General features: G+C 45.9%; 1 protein-coding gene across 1 annotated transcript in view; it reads right to left on the minus strand.

Moving 5' to 3' along the window:
• Positions 1-22,075, minus strand: part of LOC138249315 (transient receptor potential cation channel subfamily M member 2-like) — a 211,399-nt gene that overhangs the window by 176,481 nt on the left and 12,843 nt on the right. Inside the window, exons 5-8 of the mRNA XM_069203274.1 lie at positions 18,643-18,809; positions 13,615-13,795; positions 1,473-1,534; positions 256-456 (exon numbers count right to left, since the gene is read on the minus strand). Coding sequence (XP_069059375.1) covers positions 256-456; positions 1,473-1,534; positions 13,615-13,795; positions 18,643-18,809 — 611 coding nt within the window. The remainder of the gene's footprint in view (positions 1-255; positions 457-1,472; positions 1,535-13,614; positions 13,796-18,642; positions 18,810-22,075) is intronic.

The following is a 22,075-nucleotide window of genomic DNA, read 5'->3' on the forward strand; positions in this document are numbered from 1 at the left end:
TCAATCACTCCCTGGTGAAAATCAGCCCACAGTCCTTTAAAAATAGACTTAACTTAAAAAAAATATTAGATATTACTTGAAGTATAACGTCAGGCCAACAGGGCCCATTAGTGCAAGGAAATTGCCAAACTGGTTTAGACACTCGAGCCTCACCTTCTTTGCCTCCTCCATATTGTGTGTCTGGGGCAGACACTTTGATGTGACCTTCTTAGCCCACTCTATGACCCAAGGCTGGTGTATACATTCTAGCCTTACCTTTTTTGTCCACTCTATGATCTGAATCTCTGAGAAGTAATCAAAGGCTTCGGGGAACAGGTTGCGCAACTTGTCTTGGACCAGGGAGATTGTGATCTTTGAGCTGTTCAGAGTGGCCACTTGGCCAATGACATCAGCAATGCCACCCAAGCCTTCCACAATGACGCACGGTGTGTTTTGGGTCATAGTCTGGTGGATCACCTGAAATACAAGATGGAAAATACTGTACAGCAAAGAATTGGGATTACCTGATCAATTGAGTATCCTTGACTAAATCCAACTGTGGATCTGAGTGAAGAAAATATAAACAGCATAATGGGTAGAAAGAGAAAAAAGGAAAGAAAAACCTAATAAAAGCAAACTCAAAGAAAGAGGAAGGGATTGGAAAGGCACATGAAGTAACTTTGGAGAACGCACATAGATCTCGGATTGCACCTGACAGAAAACTTCAATGACGTCTCAGGGTCCTGAGTTGAGGCTGCAAACATTTGAGGGATGCTTGCTTTTTTCGTTATGTTCATAAAGCATCCTCTGAGAATGAGATGGATGTTGCCTAAACGTGAAGTTATATGACACAAATATGTCAGGGAAACAAAGGACCAGCCTTGTATTTTAGCTCATAAATAAGTAATGGCAGATTTAATGCGCCTGCCCGATGTTTGACACGCGCATACACTGGCAGTCTTTCTAACAGAAATGTTCTACATAATAGTGTATGGTATATATGCCGGGATATTCAAACCGATAGGTGGTGGATGAGATCATAACAAGCTTACAAAATGTAGATACGTAAGAAGCTACAGGTCTCTGTGTTGCCAGGAGGTGAGAGAGGAGAAGCTATGAGATGTGAAGTGGAGGGTGGAATGAGGTCAGTTAAATTAATCCTCAGTCAACAAAAGGTGACTTTCAGCACTGCCCTGAATGATGGGAGAGAGAGGTGATAGCCCACAGGTTAACAATGTTCCAAGAGAACTGGCGGAGAAGGCTGGAACCAGAGTAGCATGAGGGTACAGGAAGTGCTAGGTTAAGACTGATAGCAGACTGTCAGTGGAAGGAAACTTTTGAGTGTTTGTGAGAGATGTCTGCTTTTCAATGGATTGGTTTGAATTTAAATGGCACTGGATTCCAGAAGAGAAGCCGACTGCTTCTGGGGTGATTCCATGGTGTGCACTAAAACATCTCAGGAAGTCATCGAACATGTCAAGTGTGATACTCACATCAAGTGTTTCAGGGCCTCCCTCCAGCACTACACAAACAACTGGGATCTTGAGGTCAATACCTGAGGGAAACAGATAAAGAAGCAGGTTTGCTGAGAACTTCAAAATGAGGAGCCACATTCTTCCTTCACATAATGTTTTATCACATAATTCTATAAAACATAATCAATGTTAGACCTAGGGAATATCAACCAACGACCTGATTTAGTGTTTAACACACATGAAACCTGGAGTAGCCTGTCCTCGTAAGTGACGGTCCACCCACCTCATTTATAGTCGAATGGAACATAGGTATTCTTTTGAGGGCACTTCTGGGGGCTCGAGGGAGTACGGGCCGTCAGATGAGGGAGTTTACACCTTCTGCCCTGTTTAGAGTGTATGGTGTAATAGCTCTTTTTGCTCTCTGTCACCACTAAGAAAAACTGCCATCTCCGAGAAGAACCAACCTTAATCCAATCAGTCTCTGTTCTGCTCTGTTAGGAAAAGTAATTGCTGAACTGCCAGGCTATATCCGCCCTGAACAGGAAAGCAAGCAACCCACCAATGTGTTGGCATATTTGGTATTTGTTTTAATGGTGCAGCTTGAGTTCTATTGCACATTGAACTTGGGATCCATGTATGACCATACATGTCACACTTAGGGTGTTGGCTTATGAAAACAAAATAGTGATGGGTGTATCGCTTGAATTAGTATCAAGCAGTGGTATTTATTGAGTGCCACAATCCTGTCCATTGTTTGTTTGCCTAACATGTGACCACATAGAGAAACCAGCCATACGCAGATCAGACTTGTTCCTGCTTCATTAGGAACAGTCCAGTCCAAGCTGCCAGTCTAAGCTGCCAGGTTAGATCCTCTCTGAAATGGCACACAGGCAACTCCTAGACTGGTGTTGACCAAATTGTTGTTAGAAATGGGGTCCCCAGTTGGCAGTCAGTTTATACCTTGTGCAAGTGGGGACCCTCACTCTAGTCAGGGTAAGGGAGTCACACACCTAAGGTAACTCCTGGTACATACCCTTGGTAGCTTGGCACGAGCAGTCAGGCCTATCCCAGAGGCAATGTGTTAGGTATTTGTACCTACCCACTGTAAAACAGTGAAAACATTACAAATGGACACCACACCACTTTAGAAAACCTTAGAACGATGCAGAGTCAAAGATGTGGCACGGAGTAAGGGAGGGGAGGCGTTGCAGGAGTCTGTGGGGTGTTGGTTCCGTGCAGCTATGCAGGAAGTGAGGCATTGGTTCCTTACAGAGGTGAAGCTCCGGTTCCTTGCTGAGGCAGCGGAGGTGGTGCAGTGTCGGCGACGTGGGCGACGTGGTGGCAGTTCCTGATGATCAGGTGGAGTCGATGAGTCCAGCGAGTCAGGGCGTGAGGAAGCGACTTCAAACGGTCTTGGTCACACCACAGGGCCACAGGCGCCACAACAGAGCAAGGTGTCACGGACGTCGGAGACACAGCACTCTGGACTCACACTGTTGCAGGACCTCAGAGGCACCGCGGAGGCATCGGGCCTGCTGTGTCGAGTGGGGTGGTTGCACTTCAGCGGGGACCCCACCTTTAAGTTGCAGGCAGCAGCACAGAGTCGTACAGACGCGCTGGTTCTGGGGTCGTCTGGAGTAGGTGTGCCTGGTTTGTCTAGTTTTCAGTTCATCTTTCATTTCTAAAGGCCCTGGAACTGGATTGGTCACCACTTGGCAAGTCAGGGTCCTCAGCAAGAGTACCAAGGTGCTGGCAGGTGAAGTCTTTGCTGTCCCTGAGAATTCTTAACAGGAGGCCAGCTCAGTCCAAGCCCTTGGAGACACAAGAAGGATACACAGCAAAGTACAGTCCTTGTCATCTCCAAAGCATAAGCAGCAACTGCAGGCCAACGCAGCAAAGCACTCACGGCAAAGGGGCAGTACTCCTCCTCACGGTTCTTAAGCTCTTCCCCTTGGCAGAGGTTCTTCTTGATCCAGAAATGTTCTAAAAGTCTGGGATTTTGGGTCCACTACTCATTTTCATTTCTGCCACTGAAGTCGGCAAACTTCGAAGGAAAGTCTTTGTGGTGCACAAGACCCTGTTTCTTCCTTGCCCTGCCCCAGCCATACTCTAGGAGGTTGGAGACTGTATTGTGTGGGGTTAGGCACAGCCCTTTCAGGTGCAGGTGTCAGCTACTCCCTCCTACTCTAGCCCAGGAAGACCCATCAGGAAATTAAGGACACACCTCTGCTCCCTTTGTGTCACTGTCTATAGTGAATTCACAAACAGCCCAACTGTCAGTCTGACCCAGACATGGATTCAGCAGCCAGGCAGAGACACAGAGGGGGTCATTCTGACCCCGGCGGTCTAAGACCGCCGGGGCCAGGGTCGGCGGGAGCACTGCCGACAGGCCGGCGGTGCCCCGCAGGGCATTCTGACCGCGGCGGTTCGGCCGCGGTCAGATGCGGAAAGTCGGCGGTCTCCCGCCGACTTTCCGCTGCCCTTCAGAATCCTCCATGGCGGCGGAGTGCGCTCCGCCGCCATGGGGATTCTGACACCCCCTACCGCCATCCTGTTCCTGGCGGGTCTCCCGCCAGGAACAGGATGGCGGTAGGGGGTGCCGCGGGGCCCCCGTAAGAGGGCTCCACTTCGTATTTCAGTGTCTGCATTGCAGACACTGAAATACGTGACGGGTGCCACTGCACCCGTCGCACCCTTCCCACTCCGCCGGCTCCATTCGGAGCCGGCGTCCTCGTGGGAAGGGGTTTCCCGCTGGGCTGGCGGGCGGCCTTCTGGCGGTCGCCCGCCAGCCCAGTGGGAAACACAGAATGGCCGCCGCGGTCTTTTGACCGCAGTGCGGTCATTCGGCGGTTCCCGCCAGGCGGGCGGCTCCCGCCGCCCGCCGGGGTCTGAATGACCCCCAGAATGGTTAACCAAGAAAATATTTTTCCAAGATACCGCAGCACTTAAAAGTAGTTTGTAATCAACACCTTATCCAGATGAGTTTGGTTGTAGTAGGTTCCTTTCATTCATAGATATGGACCTCATAATGATAAGATGAGTGTTGTTCCACAAGCACAACCAACACGTGTTTCGTAACAACAGGTGACTTTTTCAAGGCTTATTGGGTATGCAAGGACTAACCTGGGAAAATCACAACAGCATGTGCCTCTATATATCAGAATGTAACAAAAGTTGGATATGAAGTCAGTCACTTATTCGTGCAACAGGGTATCTGGTAGTCCTTGAAAAACAGAAATAAGGTGAAAACAATACTGTAGGACTCCGACTCCCGTACTGTTGCTGTTGAACCTCAGGCTCTAGACTTACCATGGTCTGTTGCATCAGGGACTACCAGATACCCTGTGCTGCTATCTCTTGGAAAATATTTGCATGGTGTTTCTCTGGAACACTATATTCTGCTTTTGGGTAGTGGAGCATACCTCGCCACTTAGTGCTACCCTACTTTGGACAACCACCAAGATGAACTATCATTGATTATGATCTCATAAGGTTTAGGAGGTGTACCACTCTATACCACCGCTACCCATACCTTTCTTTGTTAACCAAGAAAATACCCACTTTCTAAAAGTGTCATTTTCAAACTGACTATTCAAAAACCAACTCTACCAAAAGATGTATTTTTTAATTATGAGTTTAGAGACCCCAAGTTCCACATTGCTATCTGCTCTCAATGGGAAACTACACTTAAGAGGTATTTTAGGGCAATACCTATGTTAACCTATAGGAGAAATAGGCCTTACAATAGTGAAATAAAATTGAGCAGAATTTCACTAAATACACTGCACCCTGCTCATGGGGCTTCCTAGTGCCTACCTTAGGGGTGCCTTACATGTACTAAAAGGGAAAGTCTGGGCAGCGCAAGTGGGTACACTTGCCAGGTAGACATGGCAGCTCAGCGCTGCACTCACAGACACTGAAGTGGCAGGTCTGAGACAAGGTTACAGGGCTAGCCATGTGGGTGGCACAATCAGTGCTGCAGGCCCACAAGTAACATGTGATTTACAGGCCCTGGGCACCTCTAGTGCATTTTACTAGGGTCTTACTAGTAAACCAAATATGCCAATCATGGAAAAGCAAATTATCAATACAATTTGTACAGAGAGCACTGGCACTTTAGCTCTGGTCGGCAGTAGTAAAGGGCCCAGAGCATCAAAACCAGCAAAAACTAAATCCAGCATGCAGTTAAAAAATATAGGAACCAGAGGCAAAAAGATAGGGGAAGCCACATCAAGGATGCCAGGTCTAACATTTGTCAATAGGGTATGACAAGACAAAAACATCCATAATTTCCTGCAATTTTTTAAATTAAGGCAGTGTCAGCAGCAGCAATGTATAGAAAAGGAAACAATTTTCTCCCTTAATTGCAGCCAACTTACCCAGCCATGACAATTCCCCCATATGCCAGACCTAAAAGGATGACAGTTAGACCAAAGCATGTGTTTGATTCAGGGGGTTATCTAAATTTCCAGGTAGATTATAAATTCGCTGGTATATTGGAAGTGAAAACTGACTCTCAACCTGGGTATATGATCATTGGTGCCAAGATGTTAAATATTTGCCATTTTATGCTGGATGGATTTAAAGTCACAAACCTGACCTTGCCCTTCAAGCTGTTAGAGTAAAGAGGGAATCAATACTGAAACTAAGACATCGTCTGCATACACTGTCAACAGATAAACTCCTTGTTAGGTTCTACATCGCCACAAAGCAACCACTTTCAGTATCTGTGCATGAAATTAAAAGCCTTGAAGATTTCACCCAGAAACTGAAAGTTCAACTGATCAAATGTCTTTACTGGATCCAGAGTTATATAGAAAGTTTATTTCTTGTTTTGCGGATAATATCCACAATATGGAAACACTTTATATTGCCCCCACAGTTTATTCTGCAGGTAGCTCCAGATTGGGCTAGATCTACTGTTCCCAGTGTTATCTAGACAGGCTTTTAGGACTGCCGTAAATATGTTTGCATCAGTGCTCAATAGTGATATGAGCCTACAGAAGCCACTCACTTAGCTTGGGGGATTACAGTGACTATAGTCTCTCTCAGAGAAGCCACCATAATATCATTGTCCGTGAAGGAATTAAATAATCCAGTCAAAGAGGGAACCCATGACTCCACAGAATGTCTTATTGAATAGAAGCGAACCGGGACCGGGAATTTACTTGTTTTCAGCCTACCTATACGCCTAACCCCTTCTTCAGCCCCAATCGATTGATCAAACCCTTCCACCTGTTTGGGTGTTATGGTCTGCACCTGTGCTCTTCTAAATAGGTGTAGATGTGACTAGGGCACGTCTCTTCTGCCTGATAAAGGACCTCTTAGGAGACTTCAAAGGCTGTATTTGTTTCAGGGGTGCCACATACAAGTGTCCCAGCCCAACCTTCACTAGTTTCACTCAGTTTCCAGGATAGCTATCTGCCCGCTTTGTTACCCCTACTATAATAGCGCTGTTTCATTCTGTGCAGGGTATCTAAGCTGTGACATGTACCCTGATGGCCATATGTCTATACCAGAATTTCCTCATGCTTGTCCTCTTAGCTATCCTCTTTACCTCTTTCAGTTGCTGTTGGCTCACATTTCAATCCTGACCTTGTTCATTTTGGAAGATGCCGAAATGAGACATCTACTAATACCTGCTTTTAAGGCGTCCTGTAAGGTGTCTTTGCACCCTGACTTTCTACGGAATGTATTTAGTAATATAATCACTCACTTCATCATATTACAGATTTATCTTCAGTAGTCTCCAACTCCTGGGTGTATATGACCGACCAATATGAGAAAGAAGCAATGAGACTGGGGCATTATCTGACAAAGCTACATAACCACTGTCTGACTGATGCATTCTGGGTAGTAAAGAGGCCTAGTCAGGAAGTGTTTTAGCCCAGAGTATGTTCACCCCCTCTGTGATACCAACTTCAAATTGTCTCTTGAACTGTTTTCTGACCACAAACTGTTCACCACATGGTCACATTCCTAAATAGGCTGGAGTAAGACCAACCTAGTCGGAAAAGGTTTGCCCAAAAATAGAGGAGTAAATAAATGAGAAAGTTGAAACAAACAGGCAGTAAAATGTTATTCTCTTCTATCCTCAGTGGAGGTGTCCCTGAACAAAAATACAACATCAGGTGAAGGTATGACTGCGTGAAACACTATTGACACCACTGGTGTGCTAATATTTCAGTACTCAAGTAAGTGAGGGCCAGAGGGCCAGTCTCCTCCATGGCCTGGACCTGATGTGCAGCAGGGATCAGGTGGGGTGCTAGCTTTGGCTGGCTCTGGACTTCTACAGTATCATTCCTCCCTCGATTGGGTACAATTACAGCAGAGTAACAGCCTGGCTTCTTTAGGAGCATGCTGGAGATTTCGCTGCATTTCCCCACAGAGGGAATGGAGTCTTCGATCTAGTGTTCAGCACACTGAGGAACAAGGCTGGAGTCGGTGGGACACTTCCAGCAAATGAGTGTGTTAGACCGGACATCCTTAGTTTGCTCTTCCCTGTAGGAGGCTGGACTGGCTTGTAGTGAGTACCAAGGGGTACTTGCACCTTGCACCAGGCCCAGTTATCCCTTATTAGTGTATAGGGTGTCTAGCAGCTTAGGCTGATAGATAATGGTAGCTTAGCAGAGCAGCTTAGGCTGAACTAGGAGACGTGTGAAGCTACTACAGTACCACTTAGTGTCATATGCACAATATCATAAGAAAACACAATACACAGTTATACTAAAAATAAAGGTACTTTATTTTTATGACAATATGCCAAAGTATCTTAGAGTGTACCCTCAGTGAGAGGATAGGAAATATACACAAGATATATATACACAATAGCAAAAATATGCAGTATAGTCTTAGAAAACAGTGCAAACAATGTATAGTTACAATAGGATGCAATGGGGAAACATAGGGATAGGGGCAACACAAACCATATACTCTAGAAGTGGAATGCGAACCACGAATGGACCCCAAACCTATGTGACCTTGTAGAGGGTCGCTGGGACTATTAGAAAATAGTGAGAGTTAGCAAAATAACCCTCCCCAAGACCCTGAAAAGTGAGTGCAAAGTGCACTAAAGTTCCCCTAAGGACAAAATAGTCGTGTTAGAGGGAGAATGCAAGGAAAACACAAATCAGCAATGCAACAACGATGGATTCCTGTCTGAAGGTACCTGTGGAACAAGGGGACCAAGTCCAAAAGTCACAAGCAGCTCGGAGATGGGCAGATGCCCACGAAATGCCAGCGGTTGGTGCAAAGAAGCTCTTACTAGGCTGAAGAACTGTGAATACTGCAGGAACGACAAGGGCTAGAGACTTCCCCTTTGGAGGATGGATCCCCCACGCCTTGGAGAGTCGTGCAGAAGTGTTTTCCCGCCGGATGGACGCCAACAAGCCTTGCTACACGCAAATCGTGCGTTTGGCGTTTTTGGACGCTGCTGGGGCCCAGGAGGGACCAGGAGGTCGCAAATTGGACCTGCAGAGAGAGGGGACGTCGAGCAAGACAAAGAGCCCTCACTGAAGCAGGTAGCACCCGGAGAAGTGCCAGAAACAGGCACTACGAGGATGCGTGAAACAGTGCTCGCCGAAGTTGCACAAAGGAGTCCCACGTCGCCGGAGACCAACTTAGAAAGTCGTGCAATGCAGGTTAGAGTGCCGTGGACCCAGGCTTGGCTGTGCACACAGGATTTCCGCCGGAAGTGCACAGGGGCCGGAGAAGCTTGCAAAGTCGCGGTTCCCAGCAATGCAGCCCAGCGAGGTGAGGCAAGGACTTACCTCCACCAAACTTGGGCTGAAGAGTCACTGGACTGTGGGGGTCACTTGGACGGTGTTGCTGGATTCGAGGGACCTCGCTCGTCGTGCTGAGAGGAGACCCAAGGGACCGGAGATGCAGCTTTTTGGTGCCTGCGGTTGCAGGGGGAAGATTCCGTCGACCCACGGGAGATTTCTTCGGAGCTTCTGGTGCAGAGAGGAGGCAGGCTACCCCCACAGCATGCACAAGCAGGAAAACAGTCGAGAAGGCGGCAGGATCAGCGTTACAGAGTTGCAGTAGTCGTCTTTGCTACTATGTTGCAGGTTTGCAGGCTTCCAGCGCGGTCAGCGGTCGATTCCTTATCAGAAGGTGAAGAGGGAGATGCAGAGGAACTCGGCTGAGCTCATGCATTCGTTATCTAAAGTTTCCCCAGAGACAGAGACCCTAAATAGCCAGAAAAGAGGGTTTGGCTACCTAGGAGAGAGGAAAGGCTACTAACACCTGAAGGAGCCTATCACAAGGAGTCTCTGACGTCACCTGGTGGCACTGGCCACTCAGAGCAGTCCAGTGTGCCAGCAGCACCTCTGTTTCCAAGATGGCAGAGGTCTGGAGCACACTGGAGGAGCTCTGGACACCTCCCAGGGGAGGTGCAGGTCAGGGGAGTGGTCACTCCCCTTTCCTTTGTCCAGTTTCGCGCCAGAGCAGGGGCTAAGGGGTCCCTGAACCGGTGTAGACTGGCTTATGCAGAATTGGGCACCTCTGTGCCCAACAAAGCATTTCCAGAGGCTGGGGGAGGCTACTCCTCCCCTGCCTTCACACCATTTTCCAAAGGGAGAGGGTGTCACACCCTCTCTCAGAGGAAGTTCTTTGTTCTGCCATCCTGGGCCAGGCCTGGCTGGACCCCAGGAGGGCAGATGCCTGTCTGAGGGGTTGGCAGCAGCAGCAGCTGCAGTGAAACCCCAGGAAGGGCAGTTTGGCAGTACCAGGGTCTGTGCTACAGACCACTGGGATCATGGAATTGTACCAACAATGCCAGGATGGCATAGAGGGGGCAATTCCATGATCATAGACATGTTACATGGCCATATTCGGAGTTACCATGGTGAAGCTACATATAGGTAGTGACCTATATGTAGTGCACGCGTGTAATGGTGTCCCCGCACTCACAAAGTTCAGGGAATTGGCTCTGAACAATGTGGGGGCATCTTGGCTAGTGCCAGGGTGCCCTCACACTAAGTAACTTTGCTCCTAACCTTTACCAGGTAAAGGTTAGACATATAGGTGACTTATAAGTTACTTAAGTGCAGTGTAAAATGGCTGTGAAATAACGTGGACGTTATTTCACTCAGGCTGCAGTGGCAGGCCTGTGTAAGAATTGTCAGAGCTCCCTATGGGTGGCAAAAGAAATGCTGCAGCCCATAGGGATCTCCTGGAACCCCAATACCCTGGGTACCTCAGTACCATATACTAGGGAATTATAAGGGTGTTCCAGTAAGCCAATGTAAATTGGTAAAAAATGGTCACTAGCCTGTTAGTGACAATTTGAAAGTAATGAGAGAGCATAACCACTGAGGTTCTGGTTAGCAGAGCCTCAGTGAGACAGTTAGGCACCACACAGGGAACATATACATGCACACCTATGAGCACTGGGGCCCTGTGTGACAGGGTCCCAGTGACACATACATATAGGCCACAAACCTATGAGCACTGGGGTCCGGACTAGCAGGATCCCAGTGACACATAACAACCATACTGAAAACATGGTGTTTTCACTATGAGCACTGAGGCCTGGCTATCAGGATCCCAGTGAGACAGTGAAAACAGTGACAAACACCCTGACATACACTCACAAACAGGCCAAAAGTGGGGGTAACAAGGCTAGAAAGAGGCTACCTTCTCACATTCCCCTAAACTTTTTGCCTTCACTCCTTGTTTTCTGTATTCATTTTTATTGGTATTAGGACTCTGTGCACTTTACCACTGTAAACCAGTGCTACCGTACTTGTGCTCCCTCCCTAATAAATTGTAAAATTGGTATACACCTGATTGGCACATTTAATTTAAACATACTCATACTAGTAGGCCTGCAGTACTCATTGTGCCACCCACTGAAGTAGCCATTTTAAGCATCTCGGTCCTGCCACTGCAGCCTACACTGGATTTTTAAACTGCTGTTCGATCAGGCAAAGTAAATATTTTCCAGGACTAAACCTTCCTTTATAACATTTATAAGTCATCCCTAAGATAGAAACTAAACTGCCCGTAGGGCTTGGTGCACTGTATCCTAAAAGGTAGGACATGTTTTTTAAAGTTTTACATGCCCTGGTAGTGAAAAACGTCTACATTCATTGTTCACTACTGTAAGGCTGTTTCTCCCATTGGATAGCATTTGGTTACCTTATTACACTTAAATAATAAGTGCTATGTTTTGATTGGTGACAGACTGGAATGTCATGTTTGGAAGCAAATGATTTGTAATTTTAAATCCTCTTTAATGCTAAATACAGATTTGTATTCACAAATTTGAAAATGGCATGTTTGGAAATTTGCCATGTTCTTGTACTAACCATTTGGTGCCTGCTGTCAGTGTCCTTGGTCACATGACTGTGTATAGCTTAGCTGGTGGACTTTGTGTATTTCTCCCAGACAATGAGACAAAAGAGGACTAGGTGTCGGTACGATGGGTTACCCTACCAGGAAGGCAGGGGTAAGACCTGTTACTGACCTGCTGCATTGGACCTGCCTGGACCTACCTGAGCTTGCTGGCCTCTGCTGGAGTGAGTTGCTGATCCCCAAGAGGTCCTTCCTCAAGTCCTGGGCATCAGAGAGAACTCACCCTGGCATTACCGGAGGTTCCACCAAATCTGACATGAAGCCCTGCAAAGCCTTGCCACACAGTTGAAAGTTTCATTGGAACTGAGAGCAAGCAGCACCCAAGCCCCATAAAGCTGTGCCGCACAGCTGAAAACTTCATCAGAGCCAACTCCGAACTACCCAGAGCCCTACAAAGCCTTGCTGCACAGCTGAAAGCTCAATCAGAACCAACACAGAGTGACACATGACCCTGCAAATCCTCACCTTATAGCTGAAACGTTCATCAGAACTGATGCTGAGTGATGCACAGCCTCATCAGAACCAAGGCCAGATGACGCAAAGCCTCGCAAAGTAACGCAGTGCACCAAGGACATAAGGTACAATTCCCAGTGGATCAAACTCGGTCCTGTGCCCACTGCACTGCATCGCCTCCAACCAACATTTGTGACTTTGACCCAATCCAGCACAACAAGATACCCACAGTCAGCTCTTTCTGCTACTTGGAGCTATTTTCACTTAATTCAATATCTTCGGATCTACTGATTCGATTTTTGTTATTCTATTATCATTTTACTTACTAAATTTTATCCTATATTTTTTTTATTTATTTGGGATTTTTCTTGTGTTGCGTTTTCACCTTATTACTGTTTTTCTGCTGCATAAGTACTGTGAACAGTGCCTTTAACGTGAACTTGACTGCTGTTGTGCCAAGCTACCAGAGGGTTAAGCACAGATTAATCTTGTGACTTTTGTGGCTCACCCTGAGAAGGATTGTGGTTGTTGCTTGAACAGGGTTTTACCCCACCCAACCACTAACCCAGTTTCTTACAGAGGGACAAGATAGTTAGACCTTGTATTATATTACCGGCCTGATTCACAAGACCACATATGCACCTATGGAGACCTTGGTGCACAAATGTCTTGTGTTACATGTTTAAATTCACATTATATGTTCAGAAAACATGACTTTACACTAACAATATTATTTACATGTACATATAACACCAGTATGATGTAATATTACATGTGAGCAAATCTGCTAGCAAGATAGTGGAGTTGGTCTTTTTGGGCTGTGGCAGTCATGCAATGTTAAGTATTCATAAAAACCTTGTTAGGAACACTCCCATGTCAAGACCAAGAGTTTCGGAACTGCAAGACAACACCCAGGAAAACAAATGTGCTGTCAACTGTGAATGCCCTTTTCTGCATTTACAAATGCTAAAATATGATTTGCGAAAACGTACTCCTGTGCCAATGCTGGCAAATGTGTGTACTCCTCAAAAGATATGACTGTCAAAGAAAAACAAAAATGACTTCAAACATAAAAATAAGCCTTGAGGAGTAACTGTAGAGTTGTTTAAGAACTTTAGCCAGAGTTAGTGATAGGACTATCTCCTGTTGAACCGTGGCACCTATGAGGTTTTCGACAGTTCAATTGGTTTTTATTTTAGATCATTGATATTCAGATCAGAAGACCTTTCAGATGACCTGTAATAGGATGCCTCTGTTTAATTTAATGGTGGTAACCTGTGGGTGCACTTGAAATGAACTGAAAGAGTGATGTTGTGATATCATTAATAATTTTAGGACCCATTCCTACCTCCTTTCTCCATAGTTTGCTCTGAAATGAATGTTTCCAGCTCAGTCCTGAGTGCGGTGTCTGCCCCTGGTCTCCCGTGTGTTCCGTCATCCACCAGGATGAAGTGGGAGTGGTTATTGTTCAGACAGCACAGCTTACCCTGGTTCTCCTCATCCAGCAGGTATTGAGCTGGTGACCCTCCCTGAAGAAAGAAAATAGTAAAGGATGATTGTCCGTACACTGCTCCCTCCAAGCACCATTTGTTCCTGCCATCTTATGCCCAAGAATGGACAAGAGCCAGGACAGGAAGCGTGTCTGTGTTGCTCCGCTCATCACTTCCTATAACCCTGCATGACCTACCCAAGTGATATAGAACTGATTATGCTAGAGACAATGGGGGTCATTCTGACCCTGGCGGCCGGTGGCCGCCAGGGCCACCGACCACGGGAGCACCGCCAACAGGCTGGCGGTGCTCCCACGAGCATTCTGACCGCGGCGGTTCAGCCGCGGTCAGAAGCGGAAAGTCGGCGGTCTCCCGCCGACTTTCCGCTGCTCGGGGGAATCCTCCATGGCGGCATAGCGCGCTCCACCGCCATGGGGATTCTGACACCCCCTACCGCCATCCTGTTCATGGCGGGAAACCCGCCATGAACAGGATGGCGGTAGGGGGTGCCGCGGGGCCCCCGTAAGAGGGCCCCGAAAAGTATTTCAGTGTCTGCTTAGCAGACACTGAAATACGCGATGGGTGCAACTGCACCCGTCGCACCCCTGCAACTACGCCGGCTCAATTCTGAGCCGGCGTCCTCGTTGCAGGGGCATTTCCTCTGGGCCGGCGGGCGCTCTTTTGGAGAGCGCCCGCCGGGCCACAGGAAATGTCTGAATGGCCGCCGCGGTCTTTTGACCGCGGTGCGGTCATTCAGCGGCGGTACCCTGGCGGACGGCCTCCGCCGTCCGCCAGGGTCAGGATGAGGCCCAATGTGTCAGAATCACAAGAAGAGATACGTCTCCGGGTGCATGGGCAAATTCACATTTATAACTGTTTATATATAGAGGCCCATATAGAGGTAATTCGCCTTAGGAAAATAGATGAGTAAGAAATACCCTCTGGATAAGGATACGATTTGGTGACTATCATTGAATTTTGATATTAGTATAATCCACTATGAATGCAAGTGAGTGTTGTGATACAATGATGTTTGGTTTTATTTGAACAAGTATTGATTGGACTGATTGCTCACACTGGGTATTCTTATGTGATGTTTTAATAAAGGGATAAGGGAGATATTTAAAAGGGGTAAGTTTGTTGTGGTTTAAACAAAGCCAGGGAGGAACTGGGATGATATGGATGACGAGTTAGAGCTTCTTAAGTAATGGAGTGTAGGATTGGAATTTGTGTATTTTTATTCTTATATAGATATGGAATGAATATGGATTGGGAAAATATAAAATCGTCCTGAGGAAGGTGATAGAAAGGACTGTGATAAACCACTGAAACGCATCAACGCAAGATGAAAATGCTGGACTCATTGGAACTGGCCAAGAATAGATGAGATATTGGTTGCATGAATCAATTGGCCACTGTACCTGATTTGGGACAGCAAAAAGACAATAGATCAGGGAGGGTGTCTTGTGTGTGGTCTCACAATTTCTTTTGGCCAGAGATTGTACTGAGGTCCCCTGTGGGGCCTGTTGGCTTTTTTATGATTGTCTGTTTTTAATGTTTTTATTGTGTATGGGATTATTTATTAAATATGAAATTTTAATATTCCTTTATTAAGATTAATCATTTGAGTGAATGAATGTACGAGAAGAGAATTGAGTGGTGGATAGCATGATAATTCCCCCAGGGTGTTATTTCTTTTAATTACTGTGATATGGTGCTCTGTCCCCCTGTCCCCTTGAGTGGATAGGTTACTGGGAGCCCGCTCTCTCCTTTTTTGGTGTGAATATGCTTATTCCACCTCTTTTATGTGTCTGCTTGTACATGCAAAGGTTGGCCTTGAAGAACCTCGGCCAGGCTTGCTCTGGGGTAGGATGACCCGTAGACTGACCCTGCTGGCATTCACTGTTAGTTCTGTAACATCAAAACATCCTAAATGGTACAATGTCCATTTCCAAGTTCTCTCTGACCAAGGAAGAGGAAGATCCACAGAGTACTGACAGAACTGCTGTGCAGCCAGAACTGGTGCCTTTATGAAAGCCACTTTTTCTCCCATGAGAACACATCATCTAAATCTTGCCTTGCTTGAAGAAGCTCTTAACCTGAAATAAAGTACTTAGAAGTCAGCCTGCCTGCTGAGAGAGGGATGGATGCTGCCAACCCTGGAGGAAGAGTGACTGTCTATTAGGAGCTAAGGTGCAGTGAGGCACCAAAGCTTGTGAGGTTTGCCAGGGGACGAAGGATGGAGGAGAGCGATCAGAGTTCCCCACATGTTGGTAGGCTATAGAATCTCTGTTAATAGTAAACGTCCCAGAAGAGTTTAATACCCTTAAGTGGGGCCTGTGTTACACCTATAAAGAAGAAGCTGACTGGAGTGTAGCCATGATGAGATCCACCCATATGGGACCACCACAACTCCAGACTACCTGCTCCAAGAGCTTTCTGTTGCCTCCTCCCACCATCACTCTTCAGCCATGACCCTGCTGCAGCTGGAGATTCTTGCATCAGACTGTGGCATGCACACCATCCCAGAAGTGGGAGAGGGGCTAGTTGCTGCCCAACAGCTGAATGCTTTCAGGACTTGCTGTGGCAAAGGAAAGACAATATGAACTGGGAAAGACTGAGCACTTTGACAATTCTTGTGTGGGGAGTAATCTGCCCCCGATCCTAGAATCACACTATTACCACTTTCCTGACAGAATGCAAACAACCCAGAGAAGAAGGGAGGGTAATCCAAGGGTTAGAAGTATGATAGCTGATTGCAGGGCAGGTAGACCCAGCACCCACTTCCTAAATAGTAGCAACCAATATTGCATGTGCATTATTTAGTTCTGATGTGTCTTAAACGACTTTTCTTTTCTAAAAGCAATGCACTGCGTTGGACAATCAGTTACTGCACTGGTGTTTGATTATTATTTGACTAGTACTGAAATTGAGCACCCCCACACTACCTCCCTAAGAAGCCTGTGACTTCTCACCAGTGCTACCACTGAGAGCAAAGAGCTGAAGGGGTTGGGCTTGGTTAATAGGATGGATCCCGGGACATCAGAGGCAAACAACCTCAAGCCCTACAGTTGATGCCCAGAAGCCTTTGTGTGCTCTGTGACGCTCTACCCCCACAAACAGGGTCTAACACACATTATCTGTGCTGCCCACCTCATGACTGATTTGCTGGTGACCAGTTTGCAGTAAGCAAATAACTAGAGACCAAATCTGTCACTCCTGATGAGTGCTAAACTAAAACAACAGCCCTCTCTGTGCCATCAGCTACAAGCACAAGGTACTTTGCATTCATCAGGAGTTTTAAGTCAAAGAAAACTAATCAGTGACTAAAACCACACAGAGTGATGATTTTACTGCAAAGTTAAACCCAAAGAACATTGTAAAAAAATTTATAAAAGGAGACAATGTCAACTAGGTTCCATCACATAATATTTTAGCACCAAACAACTAATTGCCAATGATTATACTTTATGAGTACAACCGACTGGCCCTGTTGATTTCGGGACAGTGCAACATTAACACCAGATTTACTACATGTAAGGTGCCCATGCTCATCGCGCCCCCCAAGGGCACTATGTATAATACGGTCCCAGGAAGCAGCATACTTATAGCCCAAGCCCCAAAGTTGGCCAATGCTTCTTGGCGCAAGCATTACACTGAAGTGGTCCTAAATAGGGTGAAGGGTGTTTTGGTGGAAACCTAAGACTTTTGCAGATGGATTGAACTGAGCATGACTGGTATAACCATGAAGGCCTTTGGGAAGAGAACATGCTTAGGTACCATGTAAAGGGCTAAAGACCAGGCTGAGGAATTTGCACAGTGCCTTGTGTGAACCACTGAACTTGTTGCAGATAATGAGTGTGAGCCAAGGCTGAAGCTTTTGGAGGAGCACTGTTGTGGATGTTCAACCAGGAGATATTTTTCAGTGTACCTTGTTGTTGAGGCACTTCACTGTTTGCAAACGAGAAGGGCGACAATGTATTTTCCTAATGCTTAGTCACCTAGCAATCCCAAAGTGGGGGTGATAGAGAATCCCAGTCTTACATTCCTGTTGATACCCACACTCAAGTCTTCAGGGAGGGGGAGATAATGGGGGTTGCGGCGTGGTGTGAGAAGAAAATTAATGAAAGTAAATGTTTTTGATTTAAGAGGAGTTTAGGGACATTTACGTATGGTCAATGTAAGGCATTCAGAGATTTTTATTTGAAGGCAGGAGACGTCTTAAAAGAATGGAGTGATAATATACTTGTATTTTCAGCATTATAATTTCAGGTAAAACAAAGGATAAGATCACATTGTTATTAGAGGTGGTGTAAATGGTAAAGAATCAATGGCCAAGTACTGCACCCTAGAGGCGCAGTCAGGTAGGGGTGTGGGCGGAGAGTGTGTTGAGCACCAGAAAACAGAGAACAAGTACTTAGAATCATAGGATGAATATCAGTGTGAGTGATACCTGGTGAGGTGAGAGATGGGAATACAGTGAGGTGATGGATGTTGCAGAGAGTGCAAGAGGGGTGAGGATAGAGGAGAGGTGGCCGACTTGCAAAAAGGTGAAACTGTTATACTCATACATGAAAGGATGTCACTAAAGAGAAGGTGATGGACCTCAGGCTGCAGAAGGTTGACCTGATCATGGGCTAAAGATGATCATGGAAAGAGGGGTGTTAGGATCCCAAGTGGTAGTTGGTCAAAGTGGAGGGGCTTGCTACGTGTAGCTTAAACAGCGGTAAAACTACCTCAGATTTGAGGCAGATCCTGAATATTTCTTCCACAATAAACTGTTTACATAGTCCTTCCTCCTCAGTGATGGATCATGTGATCTACAAAGCTAAGATTCAGATGCCTTCCCAGCCACATTGTTGCATCGCATGCAGTCTCCCACTTACCATTGTGCTGATCAGGGTGTTCCGGTTGTGTAGTAGTCCCCAACTTGTGATCCCAATGGCAATGATCTCGCTGTCCACCTGGCTACTGCTCATGCTGAAGTCCCTGACAGCTTCACCAACGTGTTTTGTCACCCCAGTGTGCGTGCCACCAGTTAGGATCCAGGCTCCTATGGAGACAAGAGAACAGGAGAAGAAAGGCAGAGGTTCCTCCTTTGCTAGTGCTTGGTGAACAGAGGAATAGTTCACTTCAGTCTCTTACACCGTGGGATTCAAATGTTTGCTTCAGGGCTTCATGAAATATGTTGAATGATATATAATAAATCAGAGGTGATAAATGACTGTGTACTTGGTAGATGGATGTCAGAGTGGGAAGGGAGGGTACTGAGTGATAATTGTTTAGGTGTGTCTGATAGCACTAAATTCAGATTACCTTGATTATCTGTGGGTGAGTACAGTGTACTGAGGAGTGAATATTCAGTTAGGAGCTGAGAAAACAAGATGTCCTGCAGTTTAGTGTCAAATTTCAAGTACCTGAGTATGATGGTAGTAGTGGTAGTGGGAATAGGTAAACAGATATTATATAACTCTTCAAAGAATATGGCAGTGTCTCCTGGAGAGTGGTCCAGCACCACAATCTTGGCATTGAATAGGGCTTCGACAGATGTGGAAATAAAGACGATGGGTGGAGGACAAAACTAAAGAAAATATGGTTGTGAGCCTGTTATGTAGCAGAATGTTACTTTTGCAGGTTCTTTGGGGCATGCTGGAGAAGGGGGAAGTCAGTGTGAAGCGAGGCAGGTGTGGTAGAGTTGTTGTGTCAATCCAGGTCTCAGTGATAGCTAGGAAGTACAGTGGGGGGCTTTGTGAGTCAACATTATCAGAAATGCGAGAGGTTTTGTTGCATAAAGCAAATTGGTCCTGAATTGTTGCGTTCAGTACTTAGGACCTGAATTAGATCTTGACGGTATTACTACCAAGCTGTGTCGGCGGCAGACCCAAGTACTCCATCAAGTTGATTGCGTTCCTCCCGCCGTATTTAGATGTATTGTGGCTCAGCCAAAGACCGCCGTGACAGAGTGCTCTTCCTAGCCAGCAGACAGGCACATTCCCGCTGACCATATTTAGACACTTCAGCTCTACAGGTGGTGTCACACCAGCGGATTGCTGACAGAGGGAACCGTCACTGGACCCAATGGACATTGATTAATGGCAGTGGCTATTGGATAAAGGTAAGTAAGTCACACACACACACACACTGTACCTTAGCTATGTGTTCCATCTGCACAACACACCATACACATACCATTATCCACTGCCATTTTACCACAACACAACCCATACATGCCGAAAACACACACTGCCCAGTAACCATGACACAACATACACACACCATTGACACTGAAACCACACATGACACAACCACAACAACCAACACAAACACACTCACATCAAAGCACAACTATACACATCACAAAATGACTGCCACACAACACACATCTGAATGTTTTACACCACAACACAATCACACATACACAACAACATTGGACCCATATGCAAGTGGCACACAGATGGACACAACCAAATTACCCACTCCACCTCCCTTCACCTCAACCAGCCAATCAAATCATACACACGCATACATGTACTGACCCACATCCACAACAGGCAGCACAACCTTACTGGTACAGGTCTCCTTGCAATGCGCACACATTGACACAGCTGACAAGTATGATTGTACCGCTATTGTGATGCCAGCAATCATTTGGCAATGAATACTGACACCACTGTGATATTTGTGTATGTGTTTGGTATGTACCTTTTGCCAGTGCGTCCCTATCCATCTGTGACACAATCATGTTCCAGACATATACATGTCACAATAATTTAAAACAAGCATTTGCAATGCAATAGGTCTCGCATTTTCTTGAGTTAGAGCTATTAGCATTGTAACTTCATAATGGACTTTTCATGCCACATAAATTGGTCAACCCTGCCTCATAATTTAGACTTTTTTTGCCATATAATTCCAATCGCCCACAATTTAACTGAAGCACTTCATCCTTCTTTATTCCTCTATCTTAAAACATATACAATTATCATATAAACCTTTATCAGAAATAAACCTTTTTTCATTAGAGTGTAATGCTCAAGCCACCATAACAAAATATCATTGGTGATTGATTGGATGGTGAAAGGAAAGAGGGAATTGGGAGTAAAGATGGAGAGGACAAGTGGCGTAGTCAAGGTGTTGTGTACCCTGGAGTAAGAAATGAAAATGGGTAACTGGTAGGAAAATACCGCAGTAATTAGAGTTGAGTGAGGTGTGTAGGTCTCTGGGCCCCGGTGCCACAGCACGTGTTGCTCTATTGATAACTAGGCCTCAGGAGAGAAAGCGAATGGGGCAGAAAAAGAGAAGTGAAAGGATTAAAGATAAAGAGAAAAAAATGAAAGAAGCGTGAAAGAGAAAAATGAATATTAGAGAAAAAAAGAGAGATGGTGAGAGACACAAGCAGCGAAAGAGCCAGGGCATGTATGTATTGATACATTTCCCACAGACATATAATGGGAAAAACACTTTGACACTTAGGGTCCCGACAAGTAACTGTGGCTTCCACATACAGATGGGAAAAAGAGGGATTTTTTTAGTAAAATGTAAATTGACAGATAAAGATAAGAAAAACACCAGAGAAAGGAAGGAAGAAAGATCTAAAAAAAAAAGTGAAAAGATGCTTACCGAGTTTAAGGAAAGAGCAAATAAATAAAGACAAAGAAAGAATGAAGGGATGAGAAAAAATTAGTGAAAGAGTGAATGCTTGGTGAAGAAAAAAGTGAGGAACGAAACAACAAAAGAAATAACCATGTTTTTGCAAGTTTGAAAGAGGAGGTAGCAAGAGGAAGAGGGAAATAAAAAAAAGGAGCGAAATAGAAATAAATAGTTGAAAGAAAGAACAAAACGGGTAACATGTGGATTTTAAGAGCCAGAAAGAGAAAAGTGGGAGAAAAGGAAAACATTGAAAGTAAACTGAGTAAAGGAAAGAACGGAGTGAGATAGGTGAAACAGACCCTCCCAAATAAAGATTGCAGTTAAGAATAGAATTAATTGGCTCCCCCACGTCCTCAAACAGAAGTCAGAGGGAGGAACAGCAAGGTGCACTGCAGGAAAGTAGGAGGTGCATTAGCAGAGTTGTATGTGAACCCCAGTACAGCAATATTGGGGTGCTTCATATCAGGATTGGGAGTATAGACAAAGCTGTGTTCCGGCCCAGTGCTGGAACAACAGAAAGGCAGCAGGTGAGGAATGAGAAATAGAGCGCTGTGAAATTCCTGGTATTCGAATAATGGGGTGCTGCAGGTTAGGGTTGAGGTGCACTGACAGAGTTGTATGTGGGCTGCAGTACTGGAATAGTAACAGGCACACAAAGCCAGAAGTGAG

The sequence above is a fragment of the Pleurodeles waltl genome, chromosome 8 (assembly GCF_031143425.1).
Source record: "Pleurodeles waltl isolate 20211129_DDA chromosome 8, aPleWal1.hap1.20221129, whole genome shotgun sequence".
Classification (NCBI taxonomy): domain Eukaryota; kingdom Metazoa; phylum Chordata; class Amphibia; order Caudata; family Salamandridae; genus Pleurodeles; species Pleurodeles waltl.